Genomic DNA, 17062 nt, shown 5'->3' with positions numbered 1-17062 from the left:
TGCAGATTATCTTTGTGGTCAAGTGTAATCTATGATGAAATTTCATTTTTCTCATATTTTAGTCTCAAATCTTCTGGTTACACTGACCTTGAATAAATCCATTCATCCATACCCGCACACCCGCGCACGCACACACACACACACACACACACACACACACACACACACAGACACAGACACAGACACAGACACAGACACAGACACAGACACAGACACAGACACACACACACACACACACACACACACACACACACACACACACACACACACACACACACACACTTGATTATATCCCATAATAGGTGTATTTGGCATGATTCATTTATTCTGTATATGAAAGTGTTTGATTATTGTGGAGTTAAAAAGAGACAAAGCGAATATTCAGATTTCAATTATTTAAATTACTTTTAAACCAACTTTAATGTGTCAGCTTTAGCAGAGAGGACAGAGTTGTTTCTGCTGTATTAAAAATAAATGTTGCGCACTGACAGGTGTTAAATAAAAAATATCACAAATTCTAGTGATGCAGTTATTCTAAGGCTTTTAAAACTTTTTGGCAAAATTTAGATTTTAATGTTGTGCCTGAATAACATGCCCTGCTGAAATAGCTCCAGTCCAGCAGGTGGTGCTGTCTTCCTCAAGGCACTGGTCAAATGGTAACGAACATAAACAGAAGCTGGTAGAGAGTCATGTCAGTTCATCTCAGCATGAGGCCCCAGTGTTTTCAACCACAGTTCTAATGCAAATTTGGTTCCGGTGCTGACTCGTTCAATGTCCTCGCCGTGATCCGGGGCCCGGTTACAGAACAAAGAAAGAGGCAGTGAGCTCTCGCTCAGCTCAGCGTGTGGAGACACCTCTGTCACACTGACAACAAACAGGAAACGAACATTCAAAACAATGGAATAAATACTTAAACCTGTAAAGCCTACTGTATTACATATTAGCAGCATGATCAAAACTTTGCTGAAAAACCTGTTGTACACAATCTACTACATGTCTACTGTCTTCTCATTGAGAGTTTATACTTTTTAGCAAGTAAAAGGCCTTTTTGTATCATTCTAAAAATGTCCCTCTTTTGGTGTTAGTACGTGTCTTTTTTCAATTAATTCTTCTAGTGATTTTTATAAAGTAAACGTAAGAATACATTTAATACAGTAGTATTTCAGGATGAACAAATACTGGACTAAAACAAATTAGGATTGCTTGATTATCCATGATTATCCATAATGTTTTGGAAAATCATCTCACAATTCTGACTTTTTTCTAACAATTGCGAGTTATAAAGTCAGAAGTGCGAGAAAAAAGGTCAGAATTGTGAGAAAAAAAGATTTGCGAGATACACTCGGATTTGTCAGAAAAAGTCAGAATTGTCAGAAAAAAAAATTATGAGCCTATATCTTTGCAAATTTAGCCCTATATTTTGCAAATCTGAATGTATAACTTTCAATTGCGAGATTATATCACGCAATTCTGTAAATTCGCAATTGCGAGAAAAAAGTCAGAATTGTGAGATTAAAAAAAAAATCGCAATTACCTTTTTATATTTTGTATTCAGTGGCGGAAACAAGCTTCCATAATATTCTCCTATATCATACCATATGAGTCATAAAAGCCTGATATATCAAATATAATTAAAAAAACTCAACTTTTATAATGTAATTATTTATTAATATAATGTTTTCTAAAGGTTTAACAAACTGTTCTATTTAAAAAAATAATAATTCTGACTATTATTTCATATGTCAGGGTTAATAGAGATGAATAAAGTTCTCCATACCTGATGGTCTGTGGCAGGTCAGCTGGCATTCGAACAGAATCCTTCTCACCATCTACAGCAGACACCACAACTTTCACCAGACCTTCATCGACCCACACACACGCACTGACTTCAGCAGGATCTGGGTGCAAACAAGCCTGAGAAAGAAGGAGAGAGACCTTATGGAGCACATGGACCTCAAATCTGCAGCTGTAATCTGTAAACATGTTTCTATCTTTCGATATCCCAAAATTATACCTGAAGCTGCAGGTGTGATTGAGAGCTCTTCAGAAGTATGTACGTCACGACGTGATGTCTCTGAGGCGGTCCTCTGGACAACATTGGCGGATACACTGACTGGACAGAGAATAATCAAATGAAGTACACTACCATTCAAAAAAAAAAAAAATTCTGAAAGAAGTATGGGGTCGATAAGATTTTTTTAAAGGGAATAAATACTGTTATTCAGCAAGGGTGCATTAAATTGATCAAAAGTGAAAAATTAATTCTACAGTATTTCAAATAAATTCTGTTCTTTTAAACTTTCTATTCAATGAATCCTGAAAAAATTGTCAATCATGGTTTCATAAAAACAAATGATTGAGCTCAAAATGATCATATTAGAATGATTTCTGAAGGATCGTGTGACACTGAAGACTGGAGTAACGATGCTGAAAATATAGCTTTGTCATCGAATGAATACTTCACATTTAAAAAAAAATACCGAAATAGAAAACAGATATTTTAAATTGTAATCATATTTCACAACAATACTGTTTTTACTGTATTATTCATCAAATAACAGCAGCCTTGGTGAACATAAGAGACTTCTTTCAAAATATATTTTTTTTAAATCATACAGACCCCAAACTTTAAATAGTAAGTGTACATTTATCTTATTTAAATTATGTTTTTGGCATTATCTAGTCATCATTATGTCTATCTATTTTCTATCTTCCATGAAACACAAAATGAGATGTTAGGAAAAATGTTCGAGTTGTTACTCAACTTTTAATGTCCCTTTTCATTCACTTTCCAAGCATGGAAAAGATCACTTCGAATATTCAGTCTACATGTTCATGGAAAAAAAATAAAACCTTGCAACATGGAGATGAGGACATGACGACAACATCATTGGATGAACTATTCCATTACCATGATCTCATATGTTTGTTTTGTGTAAATTAAAGTAAACCCTCTGGATCAGCTTGATTAGATTTACATCTTGAGCTAACAGCTTAATTTCAATGATTAAAACTTTGAGATAGACAACAGATGTGTGCAAGGCCTGACTGTTCCAGGTTACGCTATTACGGTTTGCAAACAATCGGCCTCAGTCTGTCAAATTCAGCGTCTCTGTGCAATGGCCCCTTTGGACTTTGGCTGCAGGTCTCACAAAAACATTGTGCTATAAACACACACCTCCCACAGGCCGAGCAGCTGAGACGAGAACTCATCAGGGCTCAGTTTCAGACCAGTCTCTTCCTGCAGCTCCCTGAGTCCTGCATCCAACAGCTAGATTACACACACACACACACACACACAGAAATCATGGAGCCATTCATTCATTTAGAATAATATTTTAGTTGTTCATTAATTCACTCTAATTCACAGTGACATTATTATATTAACATACAAAAACATTACATTACATAGAATTACTTGGAATGAAATATAATTATAAAATACACTACCACTTTTTTTTTAGCTTTTTTTTCGTAAGTGACAGTTAAGACATTTATAATGTTACAAAAGATTTCTATTTCAAATAAATGCTGTTCTTTTGAATTTTCTATTCATCAAAGAATCCGTAAAATCATGTGACTTTGAATACTGAAGTGAAAATTCAGCTTTGTCAGGAATAAATAACATTTTAAAATATATTCAAATAGAGAACAGTTATTAATAGTTGCGACATATTCACAATTTTACTGTCTTTACCACATTTTTGGTCAAATAAATGCTGCATTGATGAACATTAGAGAGATTAAGAAACATTAAAAAAAATCATACCGACCAAAATGTTTTTAATGGTAGTGTGTGTGTGCATATATATAAATATATATGTGTGTGTGCGTAAATATACTGTTTATATGCATGTTATATTATTTTGCGGGTCTATAAATTATATTATATATATGGTGGGGTTGAATAATTTAGGACCAAAACCTGGAATTTCATTTTTATGAATCTAAGAAAAAAAGATAGTTTAAGGATTTAAAACAAATAAAATATCATGACATAAAATATATAGCAAATATTAACTATTTCTAGGTCAATAATTAAACAAGCACATCTGTGACTTTGTACAAATGTTATTACATATTTGTTCATGCAGTTCAAGTACTGCTGTCAACAAACAATTTAAACACTCTGATATGCTGATAATATAATTGGTAATGAAAAATAAAATATATTTTATTACAATTAAAAAGAATGCAAAAAAGTAGACTCAGATTTTGGATATCAATCAATCAATCAATAAAACAAACTAATTCTCTAAAGCAATTTTAAATGACTTGACAATATTTGTCAAAGGTGCAGTAAGCGATTTCTGAGAAACACTGAAAGTGGACAGAGACTATTTATAGAGACATGCCACTTACTCAATCCTCAATACAACTATATAGGGAAAACCCGTAACGCCAAAGATGGCGGTTGTATGAACATGTCCCGCCCCTCCCACTGGAAAGACAATCGTCTGCCTTTAACAGTCAAGCCGGGAAACATGTAAGCCTATCGTCTGGTTCCACTGACGCATGCGCACAGTTGAGGTTTGCGACAGTGGAAAATATGTTACTGTTTGAAAAGGCGGCAGATTTGATATGCACATTATGCAGTGTATGTGTGCGTTGTGTAAATATCAGACATCCCAAGTGTCTACCGCATATTTATAGCGGCTCCCTGATGCCCGCAAATTAGTTCAAATCTCCCAGAATCTAGAGCGAGCGAGCGAGAGCTCACACATACTGTGCTTCAAACCGTGCAGCGCGCGCACGTCAGAGAGGGAGAGAACCCTTGCGCATGCGTAGTAAAGTATAACCTGTGGGGAAAAAGGCGTTTTAAACCTTATTTTGGGGCAAAGTCATCAAACTTTTCAGCGATTTTTATCATATTTTACTGCTGTTTCTATACATGCAGTTTTTATGTCCCGGTGACCAGTGAATGTGCAGTTCTGACTCTCTGCCCATTCATTTAGATAGGAGCCTGGTCTTGTTAGTCCGAAATAGCTGCCCGGAGGCGTTGCCAAGATGGCGGCCGAGTGGCATGACTTGCCTAAAAGGACTTTGAAGTGGATCAAACTGAGCGCCACAACACACTCGTAGCCAATCAGTAGTAGGGGGCGTGTCCACTCATGATAGAGAGATGGTTGAGAGATATCGTAAAAGAGAAAAGGTCTGAGGAATATCACTGGAAAAAGAAAGGTTATGATCAGGCAAGAGCTTTAGGACCCGCATTAGTATTAGAAAAGCTTTCCAGCTCTGGAGAGACCCAAGCGGGAAGGCCTAAAAACAGATGCTGAGGTTGCGTTGTTTCTGCTCCATATAGTACGTGAGTAACATTGGTTTTGCTATGTTTCACAGAACCAAGACATGCTGTAGTAATGTTAGCTATAGTAACAGGACAGTTTGAATGTCATTGTTTGTCTATAGCTGGTGTGCTGCCTGTGACTAAAATAAAACTCTTGCTTCTGTATACTGTTATGATTATTTTTTGTTCTTCCTTGATGTTAGTTCATCATCTTTGCTTTATTTTTATTTTCAGCATTGTTTTTCTTCGTTTTAGCTATGATCAAGAGACAATCAATGTTTGTGCATTTTGAGTTAATAAAAAAAAATATCAACAGCGTTTCTCTAAAACGCCTTATTACTTATTTAATGCCTGACTGATTGATTGACTGACAGCTCATTGTTTATGCAATATAAAATGTACCTTTTCATCCAGCTCCACATGGCCTCCTGAACAAACAAATTACATCCATTATTAGTCTTGAACACCACAGTATTCTCACACACATATGCTGGCCGAATTTATATAGCTAATTTCAGCTGACATGATGGAAAGTCAGATCTAAGATTCGACAGATAATAAAACTAACTATTTAAAATAACCTTTTAAAATGGTGTCTTTAGAACCAGATAAAACGGACCAAAATGACCTCACTCATCTGTAAATCATTAACATGAGTGAGCACACACTTATTTGAGTGAGTGGTAATCTCAGGAATCATTTGGGTCGGTACGGCATGACACTCACCGGGCGGAACCCAAACATTGGGGAAGATCCGGAGGCTGGAGGCACGACGCGTCAGCAACAGCTTCCGATCGGAGGACTGCAGCAGCACAGCCACGCCGACGTCTACTCCACGGCTGAGGGTATCTGGAGGCAGGGAGACTGCCTCTGAGTGAGACAGGTATTTGATGGGGCAAAACGACGCCCTCTAGGGTCAGACAATGAGTTTGATCCACAAATAAATTTCCTGTATTAACTGGATTGAATTAACAAAACTGAAAAGGCCATAAAATAAATTCAGTGTGATCTCACCTTCAGAGGAACTGATCCATCACACAACCGGTCACATATAATAAATCTGTTATTCTCCAAAGAACAGCTCACATTTACCTGATCCTCACTCCCGACAAAGTGTCCAGTTATGCTCTGGAAAAAAATTACACACTGTATGTTTATTCAGCTAAATATATAAGCACATACCATAGACTTCTATTGCTTTGATATAGGGTAATTATTTGATTTTTAATATAATAATTATGAATGATTTATTTTAATAATGTATTAGTAAATGTTGAAATTTACATGATCTAAGATTAATAAATGCTGTAGTTTAGGAGTTATTGTTCATGTTAACAACTGAAACCTTATTGTAAAGTGTTACCAAATATTTAAAATGTCTCTAGATGCCCACAAATGGCCTGGTACTCTCATATAGGATTGTTTTAAATAGTAATTAAAAATAATTATGAATAATTTGATATTTTGAAATTAATTAATAATTATATGCATATTTGGTAACACTTTAGAATAGTTTTTCATTTGAAACCATTAGCTAACTACATAAGCTAACATGAACTAACAATGAAAAATAATTTTAAAGCATGAATTAATCTTGGTTAATGTTTATTTCAACATTTACTAATACATGATTCAAATTTAAAGTTGTATTTGTTAATTTATTTGATTGACCTGAGCTCGAACTAACAATTTACAATTCTATTTTTATTAATTAACGTTAATAATTACTGTAACAAATGTATTGCTAAGTTAATGCATCAACTAACGTTAACTAATGGGATCCTATTGTAAAGTGATGTGGAATAATATGAGTTCAGCTGACCTGCACGAATCGCGCGCACTGCGGAGCGGCGTTTTTGGTTTCCTTCGACAGATGAACTACAATCTTTCGCACCTTCTCCATACTGTGTAGACATCACCACAGAATATGAAAATTAACTTTTTTTTCATTCATGATTTGACAAATCACAAAAAAATGTTCATTGTATTGCATACAGTACTAGTAATAATCAGGGTGAACAACTTATCTATTCAGGAGATCGCCAGAGCCCATGAACGAGTGTTTAGAGCAGAAACACAAACATGCTGTCAAGACTCTAAACCCAAACCCCAGACCATAACAAACACCGAACTGAGCATCCGGAAAATGGCTTCTGATATTTCAAAATAAAAGTCTATTTACTGTAAAAAGGCTGTACGACTCATCTATAAATATTAACTGTGTTATTAATTCATTTAAAACCTTGCGGCAAATCAGTAAGAAATGCTGAGGCTACGTAATAAATATTCATGAGCTTAGAGAACGGGTCAACCAGAGGCTTAGAGAATGGCTCTGGGGTCAACTCTAAACATGAACTCGAAAGACGTCTCAGAATAATTTTTTTTTTTTTAATTACTAAAGTATTAAATTGATATTTGTTACACTTCTTTCAGGTAGTCAAAAGGGAGAAATATTGAAGCTTGATTCTGACCTAACTCGCAATTGTAAGTTTATACCCCGGTTTCCCAGACAAGGTTTAAAGCGATAGTTCACGCAAAAATGAAAATTTTGTCATTAGTCACACTCAAATCTTCCAAACCTGTATGTGTTTCTCTTGAACACAAAAGAAGATATTTTAAAGAATGTTGGTAACCAGACAGTTGACGGCAGCCTGCTACAGCCATTGACTTCCATAGTAGGAAAAAAAAATAAAATGGGTGCCGTCAATTTTTTGGTCACCTACCTTTTTTCTCAGAAATGTGGGATATGAATTTGCAATTCAATTGCGAATTCTGTTTCATTCCTACCGACACCCATAGGCAGTATAAATGCTATTGGATTAAGAATTCTGCAAAAATCTGAATTGAGAAATTAACTTTTTAATTTGTATTCCGTGGTGGAAACAATCTAGTAATTTACAATAAAATTCTATAAAAATGCATCTAGATTTTAAAACCCATTTTCTGGATTAAATTGTACTCTCAATATTTGCTGTGAGTTTATCATGTCTTGACTATAATGATCATGATTTGATTGTGTTTGTGCACTGTGACAAATAAAGCAATAAAATGAGAGCATCCGATTGTGTATTAAATCATGTTTATTTGAAATATCATTCAGTCAAATACAAACACAAACACAGCCATATAACTACTTACTACATGGTTTCATTTTACTACACGTCAAGAGGTCACAGAGAACAGGCACAATGTAAATCTCACATGCTGTCATAAAGACAAAGATCTACAGACACAGAACGAACGACACATGCTCCCACAAGAGGATTTTACATCACCAAAGTCGAGCCCTTGACTGAGGGTTCAACCTCTGACCTTTAGTCATTAGGGTGTCCATGATTTTGGTCACAAGTGGTGGCACTTACAGAGTTGGCAGTCATCATAGCTTTCCTGAAGAATCAGTACGGATAAAACGAGATGACAAAAAAGCCAAGCGATGCGGTTTAGTAATTCACAGGTGGTTAAATTCACATTACTCTGCTTCAGAGGAGTTTCACTGTACATGGGCCACATTTATCAAGCCAGGATTTTTTTGTGTTTATAACTTTTTGGCCTGCTTACAATGTTGTAAGATTTTTTTGGTTTCAAATTACAATTCAAACGAACTAATATCAACTTGATAAATGTTGCCCCATATGTCCTAATGTGGCAAAAACAAACATGTTGACCAATAGGCCTATAAAGATTCATGCAAAAGGTGGTACAAAATGCAACAAAACAAGTCGGAATCACAGAACCATCTTACCGTTCCCATTCACCATAATTCCTATTCCGTTTTTTATGTACCTAAAACTGAATTTCACATGTCCTAAGAACGATAAACACTTACCCCTTTAACATACATCTATAACATTGGATTCTGGTCAAGATTTCGGGGTAGACATTTGCTTATAGTTACATGCCAAGAAGCTGCAGAAGTTTGTAAGAACAAAAATGAATTAGGTACGAATAACTTTTAAGTTGAGCATTCAAAATTACAGCAGTCCTACAGCCTGTAAGAGCAACAGCTAAGCAAAAAACGAGATTTTATCCATTTTTATTCCAAAAAATTATTTACATCACAAAAGTTTTTTTTCTTTTTCTGTTGTTGTGGTTGTTTACCTGTGAGTGGTTTGTAGGTGAAACAGTCCTCTTTTGTAGTTGGTGTAAAACTGTGCTAAAACTGTAACCTTCTGCTCTGAATGTCTCTTATTTTGTCAGTTTCCAGCATGGATCGCATTCTGAGCATGAACGCCAGCACCATAATGTTGGTTTGCAGTAGAGTGAGGGATGGGCGTCATTTCCTAATAGAAAACAGTCAATTTGACAGTCAGTTTCTAGATTAGCCTTTAAAACATTAATAGATATGTGGAACATAATTATCTTTAATAGCAGTGCTGAACTACGTACCTTAATGGCACTAACAGAAAGTGCGTAGACCCCAAAAAGAGACACAACCAAACCGATAATACATGCTAGCACCAGGAAACCGATCAGTGTTCCCAAGATCCCATTCACTAAGAACTGTAATACAAACCACAAATACCATAATATATCCAACAGTTCAACACCACTGTATATATGCCTTTTTACATGGTAAATCATAATCACATGCAAATTAATGGCACAAAAACGATATAAATATAAAAAGAGTAGGAAATGGAAAATGTTATACTTCAATGATTCAATTCAATAATATTTCAAAAGTCTAATTTAGTGATAGACTTCGATATTTGTCTATTGTAAATCAGTGTTATTTAAGTATTATTTATATACTGCTATAATATATTGGCTTTTTTAAATACTTTTAGTTTATTTTATTTTTATTTTTAATAATTTTCTTGTTATTTTTATTCATTTTAGTTTTAATTTCTTTATTTAAGTTTTATTTAGTAGTTTTAGCACCTCAGCTTAAAGTTTTATAATGTAACTTTTAAAATAACATTTGGTTACACTATTTTATTTACTTTTTTTACACTTTTTTTATTCAGTTACATTATAATTACTCAAATAAGTACTATTAATAGTAATATTACTTAATCATATTAAGTTAATTATAAGTAATATTACTCAATTAATATTGAGTAATATTAATTAATTACATGTACTTACAATAGTTAAGGTTAGGTTTTGGGTTAGTTACTTTTAATTATGCATAATTTACTGGTATTACTATAGTAAGTACATGTAGTAAAGTGTAACTACGTCACTTTATGATTTTTAATCGTTTTAGTTAATAACAACAACATCGATATATCAACATTACATAGCCATGCTGCTCTTTAGTTACTGATATCATCATCTGCCACTCACATCAGTCGACCACTAGGCTAAATTGTGCAACAAAAAGCAAATGAATGCGAGTTCTTTCCTAAAACATTAAATCATGTGCATTAAATCTGTGTTCGTTTATAACTTGGGGGTGTGGGGTAATTCAGATTACATTAATTTTGAACCGTATTAGAGTTTTAATCCTGCTTGGAGTCTCAGGATGTGTTTGTGGTTTTCCCTGCTGCATCGTAAAGCTTGTAATGTGACTCACCTCTTTATGTCCCCCTTTCTCTCCTTCTCCACAGCAAGCCCAAACAGAGTGAAGTGGGTCACAACACCACTGAAACAAGCAGGACACAGCCTGGCATCACATCTCTCTTTCTGCTCACACACACTCAACCACAGTCTGCCGTCTGACAGAGACCGATGTTCAGATCGATGTACAGCTTCCTGATTCCTACTATCAAAATCATTAGCTTTTCTGATTCATGTACAGAACAGACAGAACTAAAACTGTCAGCTCTCAAAATTTTAAATCATTTTTTGAACAAAGCAGGTTGGCTGGTTGAAGTATAACATTTTCCCATTTTGTAATAGCTGAAGACATCCTTGAGTCCCATCCTACTATATATTGTTTATAATAAAGTAGGCTAATCTTCAGTCACTTGTGGGAATGAAGGTGTCTTGGCTCGAGGATGAGCAGGATGGGGCGTCTCGGTTTGTTTACCTCTGTGTCCCTGTAGTAGTACGACTCTCCTCTGAATGGGATGTGTCTGGCCATGAGCCCAAATCCAACAATATCAAATGCTGCTGTTAGTAACTGCAGAACAATGGTTGTCAGCACCTGCGACAAACGAACGGACATGTACTTCAACAATAAATAATAATCTTATTCATAATAAACAATCTCATTCTAATAATCTCACTTCCGATAATGAATGCTCAAAAATATATGGAAAAACCACTGCCTCTAAAGGACATGTAAAAATATAAAATGTGATTGGTCACTTCACATGCAAGTCAAATAATGTCTTGCAATCTAAGTGGGCGGTTCTTGGTCAAAGAAATATGTAAAGACCTTTGTCATCAGAAGTTTGATTATACAAGATACTACTGTTGCTGAATCTGCACTTAATTTGGTCAATACAGAACGGAGCGCAAGGTCCATTCAGACGGATGGAGCATAAAGGATTTTAAATGAGAAGAGAAAGACAGACATGATTTGTGTCAACTGACTGCAGTCGTTTAAAAGTTCCTGTATGCATTCAAGAATAGGTTTTAATATAAATCTTTATATTTGGAGTCTCAGGGGGGCATTTCCATGACACCGTTTGCAGCTTAAAAACTTTTTATGTGCTTTTGGCCATTCATGTACATGACAACATTGTTTTGGGGGTGTGAAAAGCTTGTACCGCTATTGTCTCCATGTAAACTACAAAAGCGCGAATTTGTGAAAAATCCGGGTCACGGCACCAAATGTAACCGGTCCAACCCGACCCGCTGCGAGCGGGATTCGAGCTGAGGTCTGCGACATGGGAGGCGGGTGTGCTAACAAGGATGCTAAAGACCACAGCTGCTAACGTCAGGCGCCAGCACAACTCTCGAGGCCAGGGGTGTGAGGTTTACACACACAGCTCTTTCTGGCCTACGTTACATTTGTGCTGCTCAAAATAGAGTTTATAAACGCTTATTCAGCCGTGTATTTATTGCACCACTACAACGACCAGAAGAGATGCATTATTTACATGCGTAGAAGAATGCGTGTGCACAGGCGCGTTGTGTTTCTTTACAAAGTGACATTGCCTACTATCCGTGTGAACGGGGATCGTTTGATGTATCGACTGTATGAGAAACTTTTCAAAAACGCAAAGGAAAAACTTTTCCGTTTATAGAACATCATTGTTGTGTAAACACCCTCAGAGCCAAATAATTCTTGCTAACTGTACTAACACTGTTAGAAAAGAATGTTCAATGGGGTTTTATATACAGTAGAACCCCTAAGATTCTTGACTCAATGCCAAAATGGTTCTATATAAAGAGAAATGTCTAGTGATAATGAATGTTTCCAAGCGGTTTAATTCAAACAAAATTAATTAATTAAAACTAAACCCTTAAAATGATCCCAATTGACAGAACCCTTTAAGGTTCTATATAGAACCTTTTCTTCTAAGAGTGTACTAAGTGAATAAGCTAACTGTAAAATTTCCATGCTTCTTTTTCTTAAACTTTCTTATTTTCAGATGATTTTAATATTTGTGTGTTCATACCAGGCATTTAGTTGGCTTCCTCCCAGTGTGCACCAGGACAACACCAGTTATGACAAGCTGTAGGAAACAAGGCAATGTGTCACATTACTGATTTTAAACATCCTAAATCTATCCGCATGTGTATTTGTACCTGAGCACCGTTGACGATGAGGATGATGATTTCACGCTGGATATGATAGTGCAGCTTATACACAACTGAGCTCAAAATGACAGTCAACACTCCAATTACGATCTCAATAGCCTAAACCAAAGCAAAGAAAATATTAGAATGGCAAACAAACTGCAGTTTGGTCAGTCAATATATATAGATTAATTCTATTCTTGATTAAAACAAGACTGTTAAGTCACCGTTATGTTAAAAAAAAAAACTCAAATAAATCAAGATAAAATACTTTACTGCCATTCCCAAAAAAAATTATTGAGTTTATAATTTTTACATTATTTTACTGAGTTCAGTCTGTCAGTATGCGTTTCTTCTCAGATATGGGTGTGTCCTTGGATGTTGGCCAGATGTCTTTTAGTAAATAAACTACGTGTGCATTGTGCATTTATATTAAACTTAAACCAAAATATTATATTCTATAGGAAACCACCGATTGAATGACTAAAATCTCATATGCAGCATTCCAACAATATGCAAACAATCTGCTCAGTCTAGAACATCCAGCATGGCTATTTGATCAAACATCTGTAACGACAGAGATAAAACACCAGCGATTATCGATATAATAATGTGATAGTGTGCTGTAGTGAAACTCACGCCAAGTGTCTTGGGCTCTGCGCTCTTAAAAGCTTTAATCTGAGACGTGTACAGCGACATCCTGATAGATCACCAATCACTCATCAATAGCAGCACACGATCCGCTGCAAACACAATCACAACAGCATGCGTCAACAAAACATGCTGGTATGGCGTGGACACTAGCTAATGCATTCTCCGTGCACATTGAGAATAATATTTTCCATACACACACTATTTATGTGTACAAACACGCTCGTGTGTGATGAGGAGCGCTCACTTACCTTTGCGCACTGGCGTTCTGCAGCAGAGTCTGAGCGCGCGCGGCTCTCCGCAGTGTTGATGTCATGAGGGGAGGTGGCGGCTAAAGGAGAAATCCAGGTTGGCTCGGTCCCGACCGGCCCTTATTCTAGAAAACACCCTTGCAAGCGTTCGAAAGAGGGGTATTTTAACCCTGTTATGAATTATGTAAAGTATAAGAGCTGGGTGTGCTCTGCTGAGTCTTCTGACTAATAAATTCATGAAACAACTGTTTATTATCTTCTTCCTAAATAATGTCTTGCAAATATGGACTATGGATGGGTCTGTAGGCTATGTCTTAAAAGCAGTGAGTTTATAACAAGGGGTCCGGGGCCCAAGGGGACCTCAAGAAGGCTTAAAGTTCTTTAAAATAAGAAAACAACTAAACAGCATGACATTTCTTAACTTCTGGAAATCTAAAATGTAATTTTTGGAAAAGCTAAAATGTAAAATTTGTATTATTATTGTTTTAATGAATTACTTGAATGATGGACATTCCTAATTTCTGTAAATAATAATAATAAAAAAATAGACAATAGATACTTTTTGATCCTGGAACAACATCCCAATCAACCGAACAGATTTAAGTTTACAGTTTAAGTCAAATTTAGACTTACAAGCAGGGTTAGGTGTGTCTATATCAGTGTTATTCACCTGTCATTTCCCTCTGATTTTGGGGGCAAGTTATGGGTATGGGTTAGGTTTAGAGGTAGGGATAGTGTTAGGACAAAATTTCTGGATAGGAATGTTGATCCAGGAACATGTCTTGACCCCCCTAATTAATAGGGTATAGCTCATTTCTGCCACATAAGAAAAAAAGTACTTTTTTAAATCATGATTATAACATAAAAAGTCATAGTTATGAGATAAATCTCAAAACTATGACATACTAAATCATCATTTTAGAATAGAAAGTTTTTGTTTTCTAATGTTGGTTTTCTAAATGTTGTAGGTTACTGGCTATTTCCACGGACTGCCGTCTACTTTTTACTTATTAGCGCTGCATGGAGGAAAAATGCACATTTATTTCTAGCTTGCCATCCAATACAGATCCTAAAGAAAATGCTCAAGCAACATGTTTTTGCTATGATAACTTCCTCAGGCAAATACGACTTTGATGTTATATGAAACAATTAAATGTATTTTTGAGACTCTCCCAAGCTTGCTGTTCTAATTTCTTAGAGTCATTCAAACATTAATTTCTGGAAGCCATATTATGCTAGATAAGGGGGGAAAAAATATCATGCTTATAATTATGATATATTACGCCTTAAAAAGTCATTATGACAAAGTTGAAATTGAGTAAAAAAACTACACCATACAGGATATTTATGAATAGTATCAATGTGGGAATATTACCAAAATACGTGACTGAACAGTCGATTACCTGACACAAGATAATAAATATTCATGAGCAGTCTCTGAAGGGTAGCGACATCACATCCACTTTATATAGGCTGTTCGATCAAAAAAGTAAAGTAGAGAAGACAAATTCTGAAAACATTTATTGAACTACTAGGCAAAGCTAGACAGACTTTCTTCTCGAATATTATAAACAGCAACTTAAACAACACTGTCTCTTTTAGCTACTGTAGAGAGACTGACAAACTGACAACTCCTCACTGGCCTTCCCAAAAAGACCATAAGACAGTTGCACCTCATACAGAACGCTGCTGCCAGGATTCTGAGCAGAACCAGAAAATATGAACGTATCACACCAGTCCTCAGGTCTTCACACTGGCTCCCAGTTACATTTAGGATTGATTTTAAAGTATTATTACTGGTATATAAATCATTCATTCAATGGCCTAGGACCTCAATACATTGCAGATATGCTCACTTAATATAAATCCAACAGATCACTCAGATCATTAGGATCACATCAGCTAGAAACACCAAGGGTTCACTCTAAGCATGGCGAGTCCACTTAGCTACTATGCCAGCCGCAGCTGGAACCAGCTTCCAGAAGAGATCAGATGTGCTCCTACTTTCAAATCCAGACTCAAAACACATCTGTTTAGCTGTGCATTTACTGAATGAGCACAGTGCGTCCGACTGTTTGTACTGGATTTTATTTTATTTTTTATTCTAAACTGTTTTAATTATGCTTATTTTCTTTTGATTATTTTAATTTCTTTTGATTATTTTAATTTCTTCTACGTAAAGCACTTTGAATAACCATTGTGTATGAAATGTGCTATATAAATAAACTTGCCTTGCTGGTGGTAGGTCCTTTTCCTAGTTAGCACCAAAATTTTGGAAGTCTTCCAAACATTGTGCGGGTAGCAGATACACTCTCTCAGTTCAAATTTAGACTAAAAACACATCTCTTTGACCTAGCATAATAGACTTACATAATATGTTAGGCTGCATAGATTAGGTCAGCCGGAACCGGGAACACTTCCCAAAAATTCTGACGTACTTGTTACATCATAAGAAGGATGGCGTCTACACTAATATTGAGTGGGAGTTCAATCTTCGTCTGGCTGGCAGGAGCCGCCACTGGCATGTCACATGACCTATCAGTGGCTGGCTGGTAGCTGCCAGTCTGATTCTAGCATGTCACGTGACCTATCAGTGGCTGGCTGGCAGCTGCCAGTCTGATTCTAGCATGTCACATGACCTGTCAGTGGCTGGCTAGTTGCCTGGCAGTCTGCCTTTGCCAAGTTTCAGAAACCATTGGTTTTTGGCAGTTTTTGTTTTGTGTTCCTCCCTTTCTAGCTCATTTATTATGCAACTGTTGATATGATTATGTTCTTTAGTATGATTGATGTTTTGGGGACTGTTATCCCTATTAAACCAGCCAAATGTGCCATGATCAGACTGGCAGCTTACTGAGGCTTTGCTCGACGCTCATGAGTCAGCCGCGACTGATCAGCGAGTATAACGCGTTGGCTGACACTCTTGCTGCACGGAAATTAATTGTTTTCTTATTAAGAATAATCTCATGCATCTATTAGTAGAATTTATGTTTTGGGGACTTTTATCCTAATTAAGCTGCGGCTGACTCCATGCGTCCAACCAGGCGTCAGTAAGCTGCCAGTCTGATCATGGCACATTTGACTGGTTTAATGGGGATAAAAGTACCCAAAACACCAATCATACAAAATAATAAATGCATGAGATTATATTCATAATAAGAAAACAAATTATTTCCTTGCACCGAGTGTCAGGCAACGTGTTATACTAGCAGTTCAGCCACGGCTGACTCATGACCGTCGA

The 17062-nt window shown here is 36.1% G+C and overlaps 2 protein-coding genes across 6 annotated transcripts; both read right to left on the bottom strand.

Moving 5' to 3' along the window:
* Positions 1–303: 303 nt before the first annotated feature.
* nudt17 (nudix (nucleoside diphosphate linked moiety X)-type motif 17) lies at positions 304–7436 on the bottom strand. Of its 4 annotated transcripts, none has more exons than XM_077214827.1 (9): positions 7311–7436; positions 7110–7191; positions 6302–6415; positions 6014–6197; positions 5690–5715; positions 3179–3271; positions 2015–2113; positions 1778–1914; positions 304–864 (listed from the first exon to the last, which is right to left on the bottom strand). In XM_077214827.1, the coding sequence occupies exons 2-9, from the start codon at positions 7188–7190 to the stop codon at positions 693–695; spliced, it is 906 nt and encodes a 301-aa protein (XP_077070942.1). In that variant the 5' UTR covers position 7191; positions 7311–7436; the 3' UTR covers positions 304–692. The 4 variants fall into 4 exon arrangements, with proteins under 4 accessions (XP_077070942.1, XP_077070944.1, XP_077070943.1 ...); XM_077214829.1 differs by having other exon boundaries at positions 7288–7423; XM_077214828.1 differs by having other exon boundaries at positions 7283–7416.
* A 913-nt stretch (positions 7437–8349) lies between these two features.
* Positions 8350–13922, bottom strand: LOC143722970 (uncharacterized). 2 transcript variants are annotated; one of them, XM_077214822.1, is made up of 8 exons: positions 13825–13922; positions 13562–13665; positions 12932–13042; positions 12802–12858; positions 11262–11378; positions 10806–10874; positions 9674–9787; positions 8350–9567 (listed from the first exon to the last, which is right to left on the bottom strand). In XM_077214822.1, the coding sequence occupies exons 2-8, from the start codon at positions 13619–13621 to the stop codon at positions 9481–9483; spliced, it is 615 nt and encodes a 204-aa protein (XP_077070937.1). In that variant the 5' UTR covers positions 13622–13665; positions 13825–13922; the 3' UTR covers positions 8350–9480. The 2 variants fall into 2 exon arrangements, with proteins under 2 accessions (XP_077070937.1, XP_077070938.1); XM_077214823.1 differs by lacking the exon at positions 10806–10874.
* Between the last annotated feature and the right edge of the window lie 3140 nt (positions 13923–17062).

Source organism: Siphateles boraxobius, unplaced genomic scaffold (assembly GCF_051911475.1).
Source record: "Siphateles boraxobius isolate OS27281-9 unplaced genomic scaffold, OSU_SipBor_1 68, whole genome shotgun sequence".
NCBI lineage: Eukaryota > Metazoa > Chordata > Actinopteri > Cypriniformes > Leuciscidae > Siphateles > Siphateles boraxobius.
Note: the sequence above shows the minus strand (reverse complement) of the source record. Positions and strands in the feature narration are given on the sequence as shown.